At 38.9% G+C, this 20,488-nt stretch overlaps 1 protein-coding gene across 1 annotated transcript in view; it reads right to left on the bottom strand.

The window, feature by feature from the left end:
- Positions 1 to 578: 578 nt before the first annotated feature.
- ZDBF2 (zinc finger, DBF-type containing 2) overlaps positions 579 to 20,488 on the bottom strand; it is a 23,553-nt gene continuing 3,643 nt past the window's right edge. The window contains exons 2-3 of the mRNA XM_006889157.1: positions 13,481 to 13,608; positions 579 to 7,974 (exon numbers count right to left, since the gene is read on the bottom strand). Coding sequence (XP_006889219.1) covers positions 579 to 7,974; positions 13,481 to 13,608 — 7,524 coding nt within the window. The remainder of the gene's footprint in view (positions 7,975 to 13,480; positions 13,609 to 20,488) is intronic.

Here is a 20,488-nt window from a genome sequence, read left to right as displayed (position 1 = left end):
AGTGGATAAAGGGTGCTTCTGAAACTTTTTGAAAAATAAGCCCTTCGTCACCCTTCAAACAAAATTTTCTGCAACAAAATTTGCCCCTATGGCTTAACTTAGCCAAACAGTAGGCAGGCCTATGCAGTGGTCAGTAACACCAGGGAGGTACTCATTCCTTAAAATAACCAATCATCTAAGCTCAAAAGAGCAGCATTTACCCAAGGAAAAATCCCAGAAGACTGGAAGGGGTAGGATAGAAAGAATAGTGGAAATAAGAATCACAGGGACAAAGTGGGAAGAATGTGATTACATTATGAGTATTGTCATTAATGTTACAAAATAAAATGTGTAAAACTGTTAAATGGAAACCAATTTATTTTGTAAACTTTCACTCAAATAAAAAGGGAAAAATTAAGAAGAAATAAATAGAATCCTAAGCATGAATTTCAAAGGAATATAAAAGTCCTGAAAAATAATATCTGTAGCAAAATAGTTCAAGGTTAGTTTTCCCTTCAAAGTTGGGAAAAGTATGTGCACTTAGTACCAAATATATTTCAGGGGAGGTGCTGAATTTTCTACTAACTTTAACACAAAAGTTAGTTCACCTCCTTCCCTCTCAATTTTCTTGATAGCCGAGTCTGTCTCTCAGACTGCGGCATCTGAGAAGATAAACTTCTCAAGGCATACATTTTAACAGATATAGAAGGCTGTTTTGGTGTGCTAAGGCATTTTTTCCTACCATCCTTCTTCCTTCGTGCGGCACGGGAGGACTCCTGCCTCGATCGCCTTGGAGCAGAGCTGGCTGGCTCTCCCATCTGCTCATTAGTGCCAGCTGATGGCGTTGGTCCCATCTCTTTGGCTGATCCCGTCACCTTCATTAGTCTGTTGACATCGGAGTTTTCCTTCTTCAGATGCATTCCAACAAAAGTGCTCTTGGACTGATACCGATGATGTAAAAAATCCGAGTATTTTGAAATGTACTTTCTAAGTATATCATTTGATTTGGTCCTAATCGATTGTTTTTCTGAAGGCATTTTGGTTTTTTGCTGGATAGTATTTGGCATATATTCCTTTGGGGGCAAACTCTGCTTATTCATTTTCACCTTGCCTCCCTTTGAGTTTTTACTTTTACTTTCTCGAATCCCCTTCTTCATTGGTTTGCCAGAGATTTGGGCAGCTTCGGGATTTACACACATTAAGTGGAAATTACTTTCCTTTGGTACTTCACTAGAACTCAAAGTCTCTGATTTCTCTAGAAACACAGAGCCGCTGGCTCCCTGATGTGCCATTAGCCCATATCTTACTGGAACAATCATAAAAGATTCGGAGGCGTCATCATCTTGTGCACTGAAGTCCAGTTTGTTCCTGTCGAAATTACTCTCATCCCAGTCGTGACTGTCACATTCTGGCACCACTGTGTCCGGGGGATTAATCACGATTTGCCTAGTCAGTGGATCATAATACTTAAAGGAACTTTGTTCGTATTTATACTGCGTATCATCCCAACTGTCTGTATCACCTTTTGTCCTTGCTTTAGAGAAATTGAAAGATTCACCTTCCTTCTGTTTAGCATTTGGAGAAGAAAGAACATAGATAAAGGCATTGGGTTGTAAAGGTTTTAAGACTTCGGCATTTGGTTCAGAAAATTCAGTTATTCCAGTGTTCTGGTTTTTGGTGGTTTGGTCATCCTGTAAACGTAAACACTTTCCTTTCGGCGAGTCTTCCTCCTGTCCCATTATTTTTCTTTTCCTCTCTGAGTAGCTACTAAAATTTGTCTTCATTCCATAGTTGTCTCTTACTGTTTGTCCTTGAGAAACCACCTGCGACGTTTGATTATAAGGCCCCTTTGCTGGAGAATGAAGGCATGATTTATCAAAGGTCATTGACGAGTTATCAGTATCAGAAACCTCACTTGCAGTATCATCGGAATCTGGTAACACTTGAACTAGTGCCATTTCCTGATCAAGGTCAGCCCACGTAACCCTTTTTTTAACTTTTTTTTGCACTCTCCTGGCCTCGCAGTTATCATCAAAGTAAGAGTGGAAATGGCCTTCCCTGAATTCTTTCACGAGGGTATTTATTTTTGCATCATCTTCTTTCATTATTTGAGACCATGTTTTCCCTACAAATGAGGCAGGGACATGAGGCAGGGCTTCAAGAACCGGTTCTGCAGAGTTCTCATCTATGACCTTTGCTTTTTCCTGGTCTCTTTGAGGATCAACTGTGAAAACAGCACTTGAATGGGAATCATAGTCATCTTTCAGGTCAATGGAAATCTTCTTAAATAGTTCTGTGTTATTCGCAGCTGCTCTCAGCTGGTCACTGTCACACTGAAGAGAGAGATCACCTTGTAAATTCATTGCAGCACGACACTGTTCACAGGCCTTGTATACTAGATCTGTATGCTTTAACTTCCACGGGTTTTCCTTAGGGGTCATTTCATGGATCACAAATTCAGCAGAGGTGTCATACTCCACCTCACTGAATTCACAGCTCTTCTCCTTCAGGGTGGAATCTTTTAGGCTCATTGGAAGGCTGTTTTTCTTGGGAGCATTGTGCTCTTGATCAGCCATGGTCTGAGAAGAGTCTTGCCAGTTGAAATTTCTTTCAGCGCCGCTAGATTCACAGTGCTTATTTTCTGAGCGGTATTTCTCCATTTTTTTACCAGCCCCGTGTGATTGGTAAGTCATGGACTGCTGCGTAACATTAACATTAAAATCTGTCTCGGAACCACAGGAATCATAGGTCAGATCTTCCAGAACAATATAGTCTCCCTTCTGGTTTACTAATCTTAAAGTCTCCTTGGATTGGCTGGCGGCCACTAATTGAGGAGGGTCTTCACAAACATACCTTATTTCAGAACCCCAAGAGTCACCTCCTAGAGCAATGCCATCTGCATTTTTACAATTTACCTTCTTGCCAGTCCCTCGAGGTGGGACAATCACTGATTGAATGCGGAGATCAGGAGCAGGAATTATTTCACAATCACTGTCACTGGTCACGAGGTCCAAAAATACCATCTTATGAACATTTCTTTTTTTGACTGACATTTGAGGTTGGTTAACCACTATTTGAAGAGGGACATCAGAATCGCATACAATTTCAGAATCGCTGGGTTCAACAGTGGTTTCTTCCATGCCAAGATGCTTTTCCTTGTGAAGATTTTTTTCTCTGCAAACCACTTGAACTTGGTCAATGTCTATCTGAAAATGATCGTAATCACATTTTATTGCAGAAGCACTGGATTTGCAGTCTTTATGCTTGAGGTCATCATGATTCTTCTTTGGAAAATTTTTTTCTCTCACAGTTTCAGGAGACTGGCCAGCCGCAAACTGAACAGGTGCCTCAGAATCCAAAGTTACCTCAAAATCACCCAGTTTGTATCTCTTGTCTTCCAGATAAATATGATCTTCCTTCCAAAGACTTACTTCCTTAACAGATTTCTGAAGCTGGTTACCCATTGATTGAAGAGGATCAGAGTCAAAACTTCCTTTGGGATGGCAAGGATCACTCCTTCGATCTTCCAAATTTGTATGCTCCGCTTCCAAAATTTCTGACTGTCCAGCCACCGACTGCTTAGGGACACTGGAAGCATAAACTATTTTAGAACGATTGAGCTCATAGCTCTTTTCATCCAGACAAATGTTTTTCTCCCTCCGAACATTTATTTCTCTAATAGTCCCTTGAATTTCATCAGCAACAGAATGGAAAGTTTTCTCATCACAATTTGGTACTGAACCACTAGGTTTGACTATCTTCTCATCCAAGTCAACATGCTCCTTGAAAAGGTTACTATCCTTAACTACCTCTTCAGTGGGACCAGCCACCGACTGATATACATCAGAATTGTACATGCTGTCGTAACTCGTAGATTCATTTGTCTTTTCTTCCATGGCAGTGTCTTCACCTTCCCAGAGGTTTCTTTTTATAATAGCTTTCTGAAGCTCATCAGACACTGACTGAAGGGGCTCATCAGAATCAAAACTCATTTCTGAACCACAGGACTGACTGTGTTTATCTTCAAGTTCAATATGCTCCTGCTCTAGAATAGTTATTTGAGGCTGATCAATTATTGACTCAACCAAGAGATCAGAATCCAGACTCATTTCAGAACCACTATATTGGCTGTTCTTATCTTCCTGGTAGGCACTGTCTTCTTTCTCAAGGTTTATTTCCCTAACATCTACTTCAGGTTGATCAGCTTCAGCCCGAAGAGAAACATTAGGCTCGTGTGTTAACATAGAACCACTCATTTCATCAGTTTTATTTTCCAGGCCAGTATCCTCTTCCTTCCATAAATTTATTCTTTTAACAGCTTCATGAATTTGTTCAGCCAGTGACTGGATAGGGTCATCAGAACTACAAGTTGGTTTAGAGTCACTGTTCTTATCTTCAAGATCAACATACCTTTCCTTCAGGAGAGGCAGTTGATGTTGGCTGGTGATGGAATGAAGAAGAGTCTCAATATCCAAATTCATTTCAAAACCTCTTGGTGCGGTACTTCCATTTTCGGGGCCAGAACTACCCTCTGGAAGTTTCTGAGTCTGTGACAGAAAAGAGACCTCAGAACCCAAAGCTGCCTCAGAACTACGGCCCTCACCACTTTTGTTTTTGAGAGCGGCATGCTTTTCTTTTTGAATGTTTCTTTTTCTGGCAGATATATGAGATTCAGTGGCTAAATAATTGACATCAGAATACAAAAGTATTTCCGAATTACTGCATGCCTCTCTCTTATTTTCTAGAGCAATGGGTTCTTCATTTTGGATATTTCTTTTTTCAACAGATATTTGAGGTTCAGTGACTAAATGACAAGGAGCTTCAGAATTCAGAACTATTTTAGAACTAGTGCAAGCCTCACCCTTATTTTCTAGAATGATGGGTTCTTTTCTTTGAATGTTCCTTCTTTCAACACGTGTTTGAATTTCAATCACTGAACAGTGAGGGACTTCAGAATCCAAACTTCTTTCAGGCCTGCCAGGTTCAGCACGTCGACCTTCTCCGTAGACATACTTTTCATTCTGAAGGTATATTTCTTCAACCTTAAGATCATGAATCACTGACTGCACAGGGATATCAGAAGGCAGCCTTGTTTCAGAAACATCAACTTCCTTTTTGTTTACTAAATGTACATGTTCTTCTTTCTGATAGCTTGCTTTTTTATTAGCTATGTCAGAATGATCAGTTACTACATGACGAAAAATACCAGATTTCAAACTGATTTCAGAAACACTCGATCCATGGTCCTTATTTTCTAAGTGTACATGCTCTTCTTTCAGAGTGTTTATAGCTTTATTTACTATGTCAGAATGAGCTATCGCTGCGTGTAGAGGGTCATCAGATTTCAAACTGATATCAGAAGAAGTAGAGCTATTGTCTTTGATTTCTGTGTGTGCTTGTCCCTCTTTCTGAAAGTCTCTTTCATTCATAGAAGCTTTGAAATAGTCAGTCGCTGACTTATCACACTCCAAACTTAATTCCAGACCACTGAGTTCATTTCCTTCCTTCTCTAAGTATATCTGCTCTTCTTTCTGGTGACAGACATTTTTAACTACATCAGCAGGATTAATGAGTGAGTGGAAAGAGAGATCAGAATCTAAACTCATATCAGAACCAGTGAATTCGTCCTCCTTCCTTTCCAAGTAGACATGCTTCTCTTCCTGAACTGTCATTTCTTGACCAGCTTCTTCAGATTGTTCAGCATCTGACTGAGGGGGTACATAAGAATCAAAGGTTATTTCTGAGACACAAGATTCATTACTTTTCTTTTCCAGATCAGGACATTGCTCCTCATCAAGAGTTTCTTCAGGAAGGTCAGCTATTGACTGAAGAGAAATATCAGAGTCAAAAGTTATCTCAGAGCTATTTGATTCACAGATCTTATTTTGCTGGTTAATGTGATCTTTTATTTCTTCAAAATCTAGCTGAGACTGCTCTTTAAGAGACAGGATGGGATCGGAATCAAAGGTCAGCTCAGAACTGGAACAGTCATAGCTTTTAACTTCTGTGTCATCATTCTGTCCTGTCAGACTTGTTTTACGCCCAGCTTCTTGAGGCTCATCATTGGCCAACTGACCAAAAGAATCATGAGAATCAACGCTTGGATCAGAAATACTGTGCTCATCATTCTGATTCTGCAGCTCAACAGGAAACCCAAGAGGGTTTACTTCTTTAATGGTCACATAAGATTGGTCGGTCATTTTTTGAGTGCCTCCATGGAAATTCCTTTTAGGACCATGACAGTCACTGTTCTTATCCACAAGATCAGCATTCTTCTCTTTCAGATGGCTTCTCTCCCCAACAGCCCTTTTAGGTTGGTCAGTCACTGCCTGAAGAGAAACATCACGACTAAGACATCCTTTCGAAGTACTGGGCTTACAGTTCTCATCTTCCAGGTCAGCATGCCGATCCTCTGGATTTCCTTCCATGGCAGCCTGTTGAAGATGATCAGGCACTGACTGTAGAGCAATTTTACAATCAAAACTTGCTTCAGAACCACTTGATTCATAGTCTTTATCTGTTGTGCCCATGGGAGACTTCATCAGAACTTTTCTTTCTTTGACAATCACTGTTTGAAGTGCATAAGCAGAATCAGCACTTGTTTCAGAACCATTAGACCCATTGTTTCTATCACCTGAGCCAATATGCACTTCCTTGGGAAGGTTGACTTCTTTTCCAGACTGTTGGGGATAGTCAGTAACTGATTGATGGGAGGTATCACAGTCAAAATTCATTTCAGAACTACTAGAGTCATAGCTTTTGTCAACCAGTCTAATATGCATAGTCTTCTGAAGGCTAATTTCTGTATGTATCACTTGAGGTTTATTGGTAACCAAGTGAAAAGAACCATCAGAATCATAATTTATTTCAGACACACAGGCTTCATTACTCTTATTCTGCTGATCAGCATTCACTTGCACTGGAAGGTTTATTTCTTTGAGAGTTGCCTTAGATTGGTCAGTAAGTGAAGGACAAGAAGAATTGCAATCAGAACTCATTTCAGGATGTCTGGATTCATAGTTCTTACCTTCTGGGTCAAGTTGTTTCTCCTTGCTAAGGTTTAACTGTTGCACCACATCTTGGGATTGACTAGACACTGACTGATCAGAATATGCTGAATTCTCTGGTTCTGAAAACTCCAACTGGCTAAAAGAGAAATGCTTTTCTTCTTGAATCTGATCTATTTTAGAAAATAATTCCTTGCGTGTTTTTAGAAAGGCATCTTCAGAACTTCCTTTGCTAGAAGGTATGATGATCTTATTCGGGCTTGCTGCTGAGCTGACTGCTGATTTGGGGAGCGGTTCCAATCTGAAGGAACCCATAGTACGTGTAAATTCATGAAGTTTGAAGCCAGTTGGCAAAGTTTTACCCAGGAACTTTACATCTTTTTGTAAAATCAATTTGCCTGAATTTATACATGATTTCCTATTTAATTCTTTAGGGTTTGTATATGAAACTGACGGCATTTCTAGATGAGATGGTATTACAGGATTGCTCGAACTCTGGCCTGGTTTTTCAGGGTGACTGTCAGATTTGTTTGGGTCACTTTTGTTAAGTTGATCCAAATGGGCTACTCGTGGTAACCTTGCAGTATTAGATGTGACTGGTCTATCATAAGAATTTCCAGATAAAGCAGTGGGGGCACTGAAAATCACTGTGGAACATCCTGAATTCTGACCGTTATTTGTATTTTGGCTAACACCTACTGCTTTAAATTCTTCCATACCGCTCTTAATCTTATAGGCAAACTCCAAAGGGTACTGATGTCCCTTCTCCAGTTTCTGAATAACTGATGGTCGAATTGAAACATCCTGACTATATTTCTGAGCTCTTCTAGGTCTGACCTGCAGCTCTTCAAAAGCTTCTGTACCCCTGGAGTGTATGTCTCCTCTGACTCCACTGTTGTCCCTAACTGTTTCCATAGGAATAGAAGGAGGAAAATCAGCCACGTTAGAAGATACGGTATTTTTAGAATGCCTCTCATTTTGTGTTGATCTAAAAGGAAAGAAAAAAGAAAAAAAAAACTCATAAATATATTCTAATACATATTTCAATGTTAAAATTAAAGCATTTTTTTTCTATTTCAGGCTATTCCTAAAGGTTAAAGATTCAGGGTAATCATACCAGACAATGTACTTACACCCTTCACTGATGCAGTCAAAGCAGAGGGTGGAGATAGCTGTACCAAAGAAAATAATACAAAGGGCTCCTGAACAGGAGGAAATGCTGCTAAAACTGTGGGTTTGTTTTTTTTTAATTTTTATTTTTTAGCTGTCAGAATGTCAGTATTAAAGAGATAGATACAAGTCACTTGACTTTCTATGACTCAGTTTTCTCTTCTGAAAAGCAGGGAGTTATAACCTTCATATTTTCCTTCATAAGATTGTTTTGAAGAACAAATCAGTTGTAATATATAATTTTTTAAAAAGCAGCTTTTTAAAAAGGTTGGCCTATAGTAAGACATACATGTTGTTCTTACACATTGTGTGTTCAAGGCGATAAGGACACTTACTTTACTATATTGCAGGGGCGCCCATCCATTCCAGCGAAGTCAAGTGGATTGCCACTCTGTTGGTTAGAAACCCTCCATTGATTATCTGAGGCTGTACATCTTTGCAGGACGTCATGATCTTCCTTTTCCTCTGAGTTCCTGATGGAATCAAACCACACCAGTTCAGGGTTTCCTATATTACAGGTAGGAGTGTTGATTAACTTTTATTAAAAATTTTTTTCAATCTTTTAAAATGAAAAATACATATCCTCTGACATAGTAAATTTGTTTTGTTTTGTTTTCATTTGTTTCTTCGTGTTTTTAATGAGGTATGTTCAAGAATATTAACTGGTACCTTTCTTTTCTTTTTTTTTTTTAACTCACCAATGACCAGAATCTACATTTTTGTTCATCAGTCATGCCCTGGTTGAATAATTTATGGTACTTAATGGAATACAGTGTAGGTTTTAATAATAATTTATGGTATTTAATGGGATGGAATGTATATTTTAATATTAAAACACTCCCATATATAATTTTAGTAAAGATAAATTACTATTTAAAAAATTTTCCCTATGTAATGTCAACAATTTGCAATTGAATATTAACTTAAGGCTGGCAATTAAAATGCACCAGTGCAGCACTGCCAGGCAAGAAAAGTCTGAAAATCGATTTCTGTGAAGATTCTCGTTTATTGCACTAGATTTAGTGCTACTTGAAGGTATCACTCACCCACTAAATCAGAACCAACTCATAGCTGACCCTCCATTGGGGTTTTGGAAGCTGTAAATCCTGCAGGTGGATACTGCTTACCCTCCTTCCTCAGAGCTCCTAATGGATTTGAATTTTCAGAGAGGTACCAGCTTTGGGTTAAAAAATGCAGTTCCCTACAGACTAAGCTACCAGAGACAATATGCAGTACTACTCTGTATTACATGGGGTCACTATGATTCTGAATTAATTTGTTAAAAATTAGTTTGGTTTTGAGTGGTTTCATTTTGGTTTTCAGTTTGGGTTTTTATAGTGACCAAAATATCCACAGAATGTTAACAGTGTATGTAAAAGAGAGTAGTAAAGACTGTATACTTGAAATAGACAAAAACTGCTCACTGTGGCCGCCTCCAGATTAACAGGGCACTGAGGAAGGAAGATTTACTGAACATGTAAGGGAGTTCTGGTGGCCTACTGGTAAGAAACTGTGCTGCAATCCTAAAGACCCATAGCTCTAATCCACCAGCCACTCTGTGAGAGAATGCAGTCTCCTCCCGTGTGATTTACTGCCTATAAAAACCCACTGGATCGGTTCTGACTGAGCAGCAAAATAACAAAAACATGGTTACTTATATCCCATTCAAACTTTTAAGCCCTTTTTAAGATCTAAAATGTTATTGTTTAAAATTAGCCTATGACTCTCTTCTGCCAGCATGAAGACAACACAAAAACAAGATTCAAAGCACTGTTAAGAATTGTTCTTCTAGAAATCAATCCAGCTAACTTGAGAATACTGCATGGCTTAAAAATCAAGAAAGGTATGTGCCAGGATTGGGTTCTTTATCCCTCTCTATTCAATTTGTATGCTCAGCAAACCTGGGCTATGTGAAGAAGAATGTGGCATCAGGATTAGAAAAAGACTCAGCAGCAACCTATGCTATGCAGACGACATAAAACTGCTTGCAGAAAACCCTTCAATATGGGTTAATATTCACATCAAGAGAGCAAAAGTCCTCACAACTAGATCAATAGGCAACATCATGATAGATTTGGATGGGAAGGAAAAATGGAAGTTGTCAAGATTTCATTTTACCTAGATCAGCAATCAACATCCATGGTAACAGCAGTCAAGAAATCAAAGACATGTCATTTTGGCAAAATCTACTGTCAAGCACCTCTTCCAAATACTAAAGAGTAAGGATGTCAGTTCTAAGACAAAGGTGCACCTGACCCTAGCTGTGATATTTTCAGTTGCTTTGCATGCATTTGAAAATTGGACCGTGAAAAAGGAAGACTAAAGAAGCACTGATGCTTTTGAGCTGTAATTGGAGAAGAGTATACTGAATATGCCACGGACTGTCAAAAGGACACGTACGTCTGTCCTGGAGGAAGTACAACCAGCGTGCTCCTTTGAGACAAGGATGGTGAAACTCTGTCTCACATATTTTGGGCATGTTGTAAGGAGGGGCCAGGCCTTGAAAAAATCTGTAGGAAAAGCAGAGGGTCAGAGAAAGAGAGGAAGACCCTCGAGATGGGCTGACACAGTAACTGCCACGCAGGGGGCTTGAGCTGGCTGGAGATTGGGAGGATGGTGCCGGACAGGACAAGGTTCGGGTCTGCTGTTCAGAGGATGTCTGTGAACCTTAGTCAACTACGACCCCTAACAACAGTCACTTCAGAGCCCTACATTATCTCCTTTTGCCTTAAAAAGCACCACAGCATTATTGGAACAAAACTCATGTTGAAACTTTTAAATAAGCAGGAAAAGGAAGACACAATCACGAAAATCAAACAATTTCACAAAACTCCACAACTATAAAGAATCACCACCTAGATGCTTGGATGTGTGTCATAGCTGTATATATGGAAGAATAAGTAACAACCCATATTACTCATAACTTATAATTAACTTCATGACAGCAGAAAAGCACTGCAAAATCTAATCATTGCCAGTTAAAAACACTTTCTGTAACTCTTGGATTGAGAAGGTAAATTAATAAAAATGTTGCATAAGTAAATAGAATTTAAAATTTCTACATCAGAACCTATTTAGTTACTGTTCCCTGTGCTGTCAAATTGGAACCAGCTCATAGCTGACCCTCCAGAGGGTTTTCAGAGGCTGCAACTCACTTAGGAGGAGAATCTCCCAAAGAGCAGCTGAAGGACTGGCATCACCTGCTTTTGGGTTGATGGCACAACTCCTTACCCACACTAGGCTGCCAGAGATCCCGCAAAGCCTACTATGTGCAACCAAAATATAAACTTCACATGCTTAGATATTTACATTTTTAAACGAAAAATTAGAAGATACAAATTAATTACATGAAAACCCAACTTTAAAAAACTGAAAAATAACATTTTTCTCTCCCTCAAAAAAACAGAACAAATTCATAAAGAAAAAAAACTTAAGAAGGTATAAAAGCAAAGCAAGAAGAGCTGATCTTTGAGAAAGTCAAAATAAGAGGGAAAACCTGCAATGTTTTGGAAACTGGAGAAAAAAGAAAACAAATTTTGTCATATAGATATAGTTAACTAATGTGATATTGGCATGAGAGGAAAAGCTTCATTTACCTTTGCTAACTCCACAAAGGACTGTTCTCTGTAACTCCATAGTTCTTACAAATTCAGTAGATCCAAAAAAATCAATAGAAACTGGGAGAGTGTATATACAAATAAATTATAAGATAAATTTCTGAGCAATAAATATCAAAAAAGAAGTTTACTTCACGCATAAATAGAGACCTATGTAGAGGTGCTATTCTGGTGCCCTAGTGATAAGCTGTGCTGCAATTTCAAAGACATGCAGTTCAAATCCACCAGATACTCTGAGGAAGAAGGACAGGCGGTCTTCTTCTCTGTGATTTACTGCCTCTGAAAATGCTCTCGAAGGTCAGCTAGGGGTTGGTTCAGACTGGATGGCAAACAACAAAAACGATTATATTAAAAAAAAATAATTGCTATGGATGACAGGAAATGAGCGCTCTCATACACTATGGCTGTGAGAATTAAGCAGAGTATTCTAGAAACTGTCAGTGAAGGAATTAAAATATCCAAGTACAATCTGAGCAACAAAATAAAATACTGCTTTTATTTCCATGAAATAAAAAATGTCTCCATGATTCTGTAGTAATGGAAACAAATAGTTAAATAAATAATGATAAAACAAGGAATTCTTTTTATGGGAGAAAAAGAGGAAGCCGCCCAATGAGATCACGTGACAGAGTAGCTGCAACAGCAGGCCAAGTCCAGCAGTGACGGGGAGGCTGATGGGTGACCAGGCAGGGTCTCATTTGTTGTGTAAAGGGTTCCTAAGTCCGACGAGTATCTAAGGTGTTGGGCTGCTAACCCAAAGGTATTCAATTTAAATTCTCAAGTATAGGAAAAACATAGGCAGTCTCCTTCCATAAAGATTGAACAGGTTCGGAAATCGGGTGGAGGGCAGCCATGAGCTGGATTCAAATGATGACAGTGAGGGAACACAGACTAAGTCTATGTCTCACCACCACCTAAGAAGCCCATTCCCCGCCCCCCAACAATCTTCTCTCATTAAAATATTTCATAATTTGCCAAATTCTCTGTTGGTTACTTTCAAAGAGTTACTTTTTTATTCTTTTACTGGTGCTGACCTTAGCTAATTTGACACAGATATGCTAATGAGCTATTGCACCTCATTTTATACAGCTGTAGCTACAAACTCATTGAAGTTATGTAATCTGATTTTGTCAGTTTTTCTTTAACATAGGAGCCTAACCATTAAATGTTACCAAATAATTATTTCTATTAAACCAAAACTAATTTATACAAGAGAAAACCTTCAAGATATTGACGGACTACCAAAAAAGCCAATCCTCTCATAGATTTGACCCCGAGGCAAGCAGTTCAAATCCACTAGATGCTCCGTAGGTGAGAGTCTCCTTTTGTGCAATTTACAGTCTACGAAAACCTGCTGTAAGACACCTGTGAGTCACTTCTGACCTGACGGCACTTAACACCAGCATTTGAAAAAGCTATTTTTGCTCCCTGCCTTTGTCCCATTGAATCATGTGAGGTACTTTTATGAAATCTTAATGGCATGTGATCCTCTAGCATCCTGAGATTTTTATTTAGGGGATGAACAGTATCATGTAAGATACATCTTTTATAGTGAAATTTCTTATTAAAGCGAAAAATATAAATGCAGTAGAAAGTAGTTTCACATGAAATAGGTTTCTGATTAACTTTTAAGAAGCAATCAAACATTAACATAAACATCAAATGTAACATACACCCATGAACGAATGTTCTTCTCAGCTACTTTACCTGCTTTGTATATAATGGTAGGGGTGGTGACAAAGTACATCCTGCAAGAAACGCTCCATCAGACTGCTGGTCTCTATCCGACGTCTGTTCTGGGTAGTCGCATTTCTGTGCTGGGCACTGTTTATATGCTGTGAAGAAAAGAGAAACTGAGTATTTTTCAAATGGGTAATGCCCAGTAGTAAGCATATTACAAACAGAATTCATTTAAATACTGCTGCTAGAAGTGTAAATTGGCCAAACCTTTTATGAAGCAGTTATCAAATATCAGTCTAAAAGTCATAAACTCACTCTCTTGTTATTGCTGATTGCCTTCGAGTTGAGCACAACTCATAGCAACCATATGAACAAAAGGCTTGAAGCCCCTCTCCCAACTACTGACTTTTATCAAAGATCATAGAGTTTCCAGAGGCATGTTGTTTAGGAAGTAGACGCCACTATTCAGAACTGCCTCTTAGCTCATCCTCCAGAAAGTGCTGATCCTTCCGTGGATATTCAGAGGCTGTAGGTCACACATCAGTAAGCATTTCAGTTTTTCATTTTCTGCAAGCAGGATTGTGTCACCTGCATTTCATAAGTTGTTAATGAGTCTCCAATATCAGTAACACATTCTTGCTACAGCCCAGTTTCTTGGCTAATTTGCTCACTACACAGATTGAATTGATATTGTGAAAGGATACAATACAAATAAAAAAACAAAAGTGACAAAACAACTATGAGATATCATCGCACCCCAGTCAGAATAGCAAAATTTAATAACAAATATCAAATGCTGGCAAGGTTGTGGAGAAACCAGAACCCTTATTCACTGTTGGTGGGAGTGTAAAATGGTGCAACCACTATGGAAGGCTGTATGGCGTTTTCTCAAAAAGATGCAGATAGAAATACCATTTGAACCAGCAATTCCACTACTGGGAATTTACCCTAATAAACCAGAACTACCACCCAAGCAGATATATGCACACCCATGTTTATTGTGGCTTTGTTTGCAATAGAAAAGAGTTGGAAACAACCCAAGTGCCCATCAACAAATGAATGGATAGAGAAGCTCTGGTATACTGACACAATGCAATACTATGCAGCATTGAAAAACAAGGAATTCGTGAAATATTATACAAAATGGATGACCCTGAAGCACATTATGCTAAGTGAAATATCTCAGTCACAAAAGGACAAATATTGCATAGGGCCACTATTGTAAAATGGGACTGACCATGGATGCAAAAATCCTGAATAAAATATTGGCCAATAGAATCCAACGATACATCAAAGAAATAATCTATCATGACCAAGTGGGATTCATAACAGATATGCAAGGATGGTTCAATAGAAGAAAAACAATTAATGTAATTCATCATATTAACAAAGCAAAGAACAAGAACCACATGATCCTATCAATTGATTCAGAAAGGCCTTTGACAAAATCCAACACCCTTTTCCGATTAAAACACTCCACAAAATAGTCAAATAGTCTTTAGTCAAAGAGGAATTTCTTCAATATAGTAAAAAGTATTTATGAACACCTGAGAGCCAACATTGTTCTCAATGGAGAGAGGTTAAAAGCATTCCCTTTAAGAACAGAAACTAGGCAGGGATGCCCATTATCACCTCTCTTATTCAATATTGTATTGGAAGTCTTAGCGATAGTAGTAAGACAAGAGAAAGACATAAGAAGTATCCAAATTGGCAAAGAGGAGGTAAAATTATCTCTCTATGCAGATGATATTATAGTATACTTAGAAAACCCTAAAGACTCAGCAAGAAAACTATTGGATGTAGTTGACCAATTCAGCAAAGTAGCAGGACACAAAATCAACATAAAAAAAATCAGTTGGATTTCTCTACAGTGACAAAGAGAATACAGAGCTAAGAAGACAATACCCTTCACAATAGCTAATCACAAGATAGAATATTTGGAAGTAAATATAACTAGAAGCACAAAGGATCTATTTTAAAAAATTACGAAACACTACTACAAGAAACAAAGAGAGACCTGGAGAGGTGGAAGAATATCCCTTGCTCATGGATAGGAAGACTCAATATTGTGAAAATGGCAATACTCCCAAAGGCAATTTACACGTTCAATGCAATCCCAATACAAATACCAATCCCATTCTTCAATGAGATGGAAAAGGCAATATCCAGCTTCATTTGGAAAGGAAAGAAGCCCCAAACAAGCAAAGCACTCTTTAAAAATAGAAAAAAGGTAGGAGGCATCTCACTCCCTGATTTAAAATCCTACTTCACTGCTATGGTAGTTAAGACAGCATGGTACTAGTACAATGACAGATACAAAGATCAGTGGAATAGAATTGAGAACCCGGAAATCAGCCCATCTATTTATGGTCAACTGATTTTTTACAAGAAGATGAAATCAGTTAGGTGGGGAAATGATAGCCTTTTTAACAAATGGTGTTGGCAGAATTGGAAAATTATCTGCAGAAGAATTAAGCAAGATCCACACCTCAATCCATATACAAAAAGCAACTCAAGGTGGATCATGGACCTAGGACTGAAACCAAGGACTATAAACTTCATTTAAAAAAGCTTGAAAGAACTTTAGTAGTCCTAATCCACAACATAAACAGTCTTCCAAGTATCCTGAAAAATCTACAACCAGGAGAAGATAAAATAGATGAATGGGACCTTCTAAGAATCAAATCCCTATGCGCATCCAGAAACTTCTCTAACAGGGTAAAAAGGGAAGCCACAGACTGGGAAAAAGTGTTTGGTAATGACATGTCAGATAAGGGACTTATATCTAGAATTTATAAAATACTTGAGCACCACAACAAGATAAAGGTAAATAATCCAATTGAAAAATGGGCACAGGATATGGACAGACACTTCACCGAAGAAGACATTCAGATGGCCAACAAGCACATGAAGAAATGTTCAAAATCCCTAGCTCTAAGAGAGATACAAATCAGGACAACTATGAGATATCATCTCACCCCAGTAAGACTAGCAAAATTTAACAGAACAGCATGCAACAAATGCTGGCGAGGTTGTGGAGAGGCTGGAACTCTTATTCACGGTTGGTGGGAATGTAAAGTGGTGCAGCCATTGTGGAAAGCAGCGTAGCGCTGTAAATAGAGATACCATTTGACCCAGCAATTCCATTACTATGAATATACCCTAAAGAGACCATAACTGACATCCAAGCAGATACATGCACACCCATGTTTATTGCGGCTTTGTGCACAATAGCAAGGAGTTGGAAACAACCTAAGTGCCCATCAACAAATGAATGGATAGAGAAGCTCTGGTATACTGACACAATGGAATACTATTCTGCATTGAAAAACAAGGAACTCATACACTATAATTCAAAATGGGTGACCCTGGAGGACATTATGCTGAGTGAAATATCTCAGTCACAAAGGGACAAATACTGCATAGGGCCACTGTTGTAAAATGGGACTGACATCAGGGTTGAGGGCAGACAGAAGAGGGGAGGAATGATGTATACTGCATTGAAACAGATGAAGGAGAGAACTGTTTAAAGGGATAGATGAATGGGTATTTTAGTCATTACAGAAGTCCAGAGTGAAGGCTGCATAGTGGAGTGGACTTAGGGGGAGTGATTGCATAACAATGAAAGTGTTTTTCATTTTCTTTTCAAGGAGAAGAGTGAATTGGGGGAGGGGGGAGCAGGGAGAAAAGTGCAACAGTGAATGAATGGAAACCCTACTCTGTAAACTTTCATTAAAATTAATAAAATTTTAAAAAAATAAACGGGAAAAAAAACCAAAAAACAAAACTGAGACTACTTCACACTACCAGAATAGCTATAATAAAAAAGATAGTTAACAAGTATTAGTTAGCAAGGACACAAAAGAAATTGGAACCTCATGCCCACACTGCAGAGGAGAGAATGAAATAGTACCGCCACTTTGGAAAATAGTCTGGAAATTAAAAAAAAAAAAAGCTAACCACAAAATTATCATTATTATCTTGCAAATCCATTCCTAAGTACTTTGTTGTTGTTATGTGCCATCAAGTCGCCTGTAACTCATAGCAACCCTTTGTACAACAGCTCTGACCTCTGCTCTATCCTGAACCGACCTTGTTGTCTCTGACACACCTACCCCCATTACCCCAGCCACTGAGTTAATCCATCTCATCGAGGGTCTTCCTCTCTTGAGCTGTCCCTCCACTCTCCCAGGCATAATGCCCCTCTCCAAAGATTGGTCCCTCCCTGCAGCATGCTCAAAGTATGTAAGAGCTTCAGAATCCTTGCCTCCAAGGAGCAGCCTGCTTTCACCATCTCTGGGGTGAACCTCTTTGTTCTCCTAGCCCTTCATGGTATATTCAGTACTCTTCTCCATCACCATAGCTCAAAGGCATCAGTTTTCCTTCTACCATCCTTAGCTTTCTTACCATCATCTAGCTTTCTGATAAATAGCACGTAATTGCAAAGACCATGGCCTAGATCAGGTACACCTTACTCTCCAGACTGACATCATTGCTCTTCAGTACTCTGGAGATGTTCCTGACAGCAGACTTTCCCAGTGCAATCTGTCTTTTGATTTTCTGGCTGCTGATACCAAGAGTGTTGATTGTGTAGCCAAGGAAACTAAAGATATTAACAATTTCAGTCTCCTCACAGTCTATCTTGATGCTGCCAGTTAGCCAACTGGTAAGAATCTTTTTTTTCTTGATGTTGAAGTTTGATCCATACTGAAGGCTACAGTCCTTGACCTTCTGCAGCAAATGCTTCAGGTACTACTCAGGTTCAACAAGCAAAGTTGCATAATGCAGGCTCTTAATAAGTCTTCCTCCAATCATGATGCCACATTCTTCCTCATGGAGCCCAGCATCCTGGATGATCTGTTCCACATATAGATTGAAAAGGTATGAAGATAGGACACATCCCTGGCATACATCCTTCCCAATTTTGAACCATGCAGTATTTCCTTGCTCTGTCTGACTACTGCCTTCTGGTCCAAGTATAGGTTTTGCATAAGCACAATCAAATGTTCTGGGATTCCCATTCTTTTCAGAGTCAGCCACAGTTTGTTGTTATCCACAAAGTCAAATGCCTTTGCATAATCAATAAAACACAGATAGACAATCCTCTGGTACTCCCTGCTTTCAGCCAAGATCCATCTAACATCAGCTACAATATCCCTAGTACTACAACCTCTTCTAAACCCAGCCTGGACTTCTGTTCTCTGTTGATGTGCTGTTCAAGCCATTTTTAGATAATCTTCAGCAGAATCTTGCTTGCATGTGATATTCATGATACTGTTTGATAATTTCCACACTCGGTTGGGTCACCTTTCTTTGGAATGAGAACAAATATGGATCTCTCCCAGTTCGCCAGGTGGTTGTCCTCCAGATTTCTTGGTCCAACTTGGTGAGTGCATTCAGAGCAGCATGTTTGTTGAAATATGTCACTTGGTATGCCATCAATTTCTGGGGCCTTGTTTTTACCAGTTCCATCAGTGCCGCTTAAACTTCTTCCTTCATCACCAGAGGCTCTTGCTCATATGCCATTTCATTAAATTCTTCTGTGTCTGCCAATTCCATTTGATACAGTGACTCAGTATATTCTTTCCATCTTCTTTTAATACTTCCTGGATCATTTAATATTCTGCCTAAAGCATCCTTGATTATGGCAACTCAAGGATTGAATTGGTTCTTCAGTTCCTTCAGTTTAAGAATTGCCGAGCGAGTTCAGCCCTTTTGATTTTCATTATACTACTTTGCTTTGTCTTCACTTGCTGCCCTTTGAAATCTTTTCAGCTCCTTCACATTTTCATTTCTTCCCTTTGCTTTGGCTTCTTGGCACTCTAGTGCAATATTCAGAGTCTCATCTGACATCCATCTTGGTCTTTTCTTCCTCCTCTGTCTTTACAATGACCTTTTGCATTCTTCCTGGATGATATTCTTGATATCCTCCCACAGCTCCTCTGGTCTTCGCACATTAGTGTTCAAGGCCTCAAATCTGTTCTTGAAATTCAAGCTGGATAGACTCAGGTCAAATTTTGGTTCCTGTGGATTTTATTTAACCTTTGTTCAAGCTTCAGCTTGAACTTGCATATGAGTAGTTGATGGTCTATTCCACAGTTGGCACGTGGCCTAGTTTTCACAGCTGATACCGAGTTTCTCCAGTGATTCTTCCCACAGATGTAGTCAACCTGATTATTTTGCATACTATCAAGTAAAATCTATTTGTATAATCTGCATTTACGTTTCTTGTAATAAGTATTTTCAATGAATAGATCATTGCTTGTACAGAATTCTGTCTCCAGCATCATTTCTATCACCAAGTCCATGTTTTCTGACTGCTGATCCTTCTTCCTTGTTTCCAATTTTTGCATTACAGTCACCTATTATTATTATTATTGTATCTTGATTGTTCTATAGATTTCTGACTGCAAAAGTAGGTAGAAGTCTTCAATTGCCTCTTTTTTGGCTGTAGTTGTTGGTGCATATATTTGAATGATAGTGGTATTCACTGGACTTCTTTATATGCATATGGATATTATCCTGTCACTCACAGCATTGTATTGCAAGATGGACCTAGAAATAAACTTTTTAACTATGAAAGCAACACCATTTTTCCTCACGTTTTCATCTCTGACATAGTAGATCATATGACTGTCTAATTCAAAATGTCCCATGTCAATCCATCTCATTTTGCCAATACCTAGTATTTCAATGCTTATGCATTCCATTTCTTTCTTAACAATGTTCAGTTTTTCTACATTCATGGTTCTCAACATTCCACGTTCCAGTCACTATTGTCTGCTTACTGTTCCTCCTCCTTTGTGTTTCCATATTTGAGGGCTCAGCCTCAGTTGTCATATGTGCTAGTCTAAGTGTGCTCTATTGTGTTCGAAGTCCTGCCATTTTGGAAGTGGATGGCTAATCCTTCTTCCTACTCTGTCTTAATTTGAATGCTCCTAAATATGTTGTTGTTATGTGCTGTCGAGTCACTTGCGACTCATAGCGACCCTGTGTACAACAGCTCTAAACTCTGCTCTGTCCTGTGCCAATCGC

Source organism: Elephantulus edwardii, unplaced genomic scaffold, assembly GCF_000299155.1.
Source record: "Elephantulus edwardii isolate Elephantulus edwardi_28Jun2011 unplaced genomic scaffold, EleEdw1.0 scaffold00075, whole genome shotgun sequence".
Classification (NCBI taxonomy): domain Eukaryota; kingdom Metazoa; phylum Chordata; class Mammalia; order Macroscelidea; family Macroscelididae; genus Elephantulus; species Elephantulus edwardii.
This window is presented reverse-complemented; position numbering and strand designations above follow the sequence as displayed.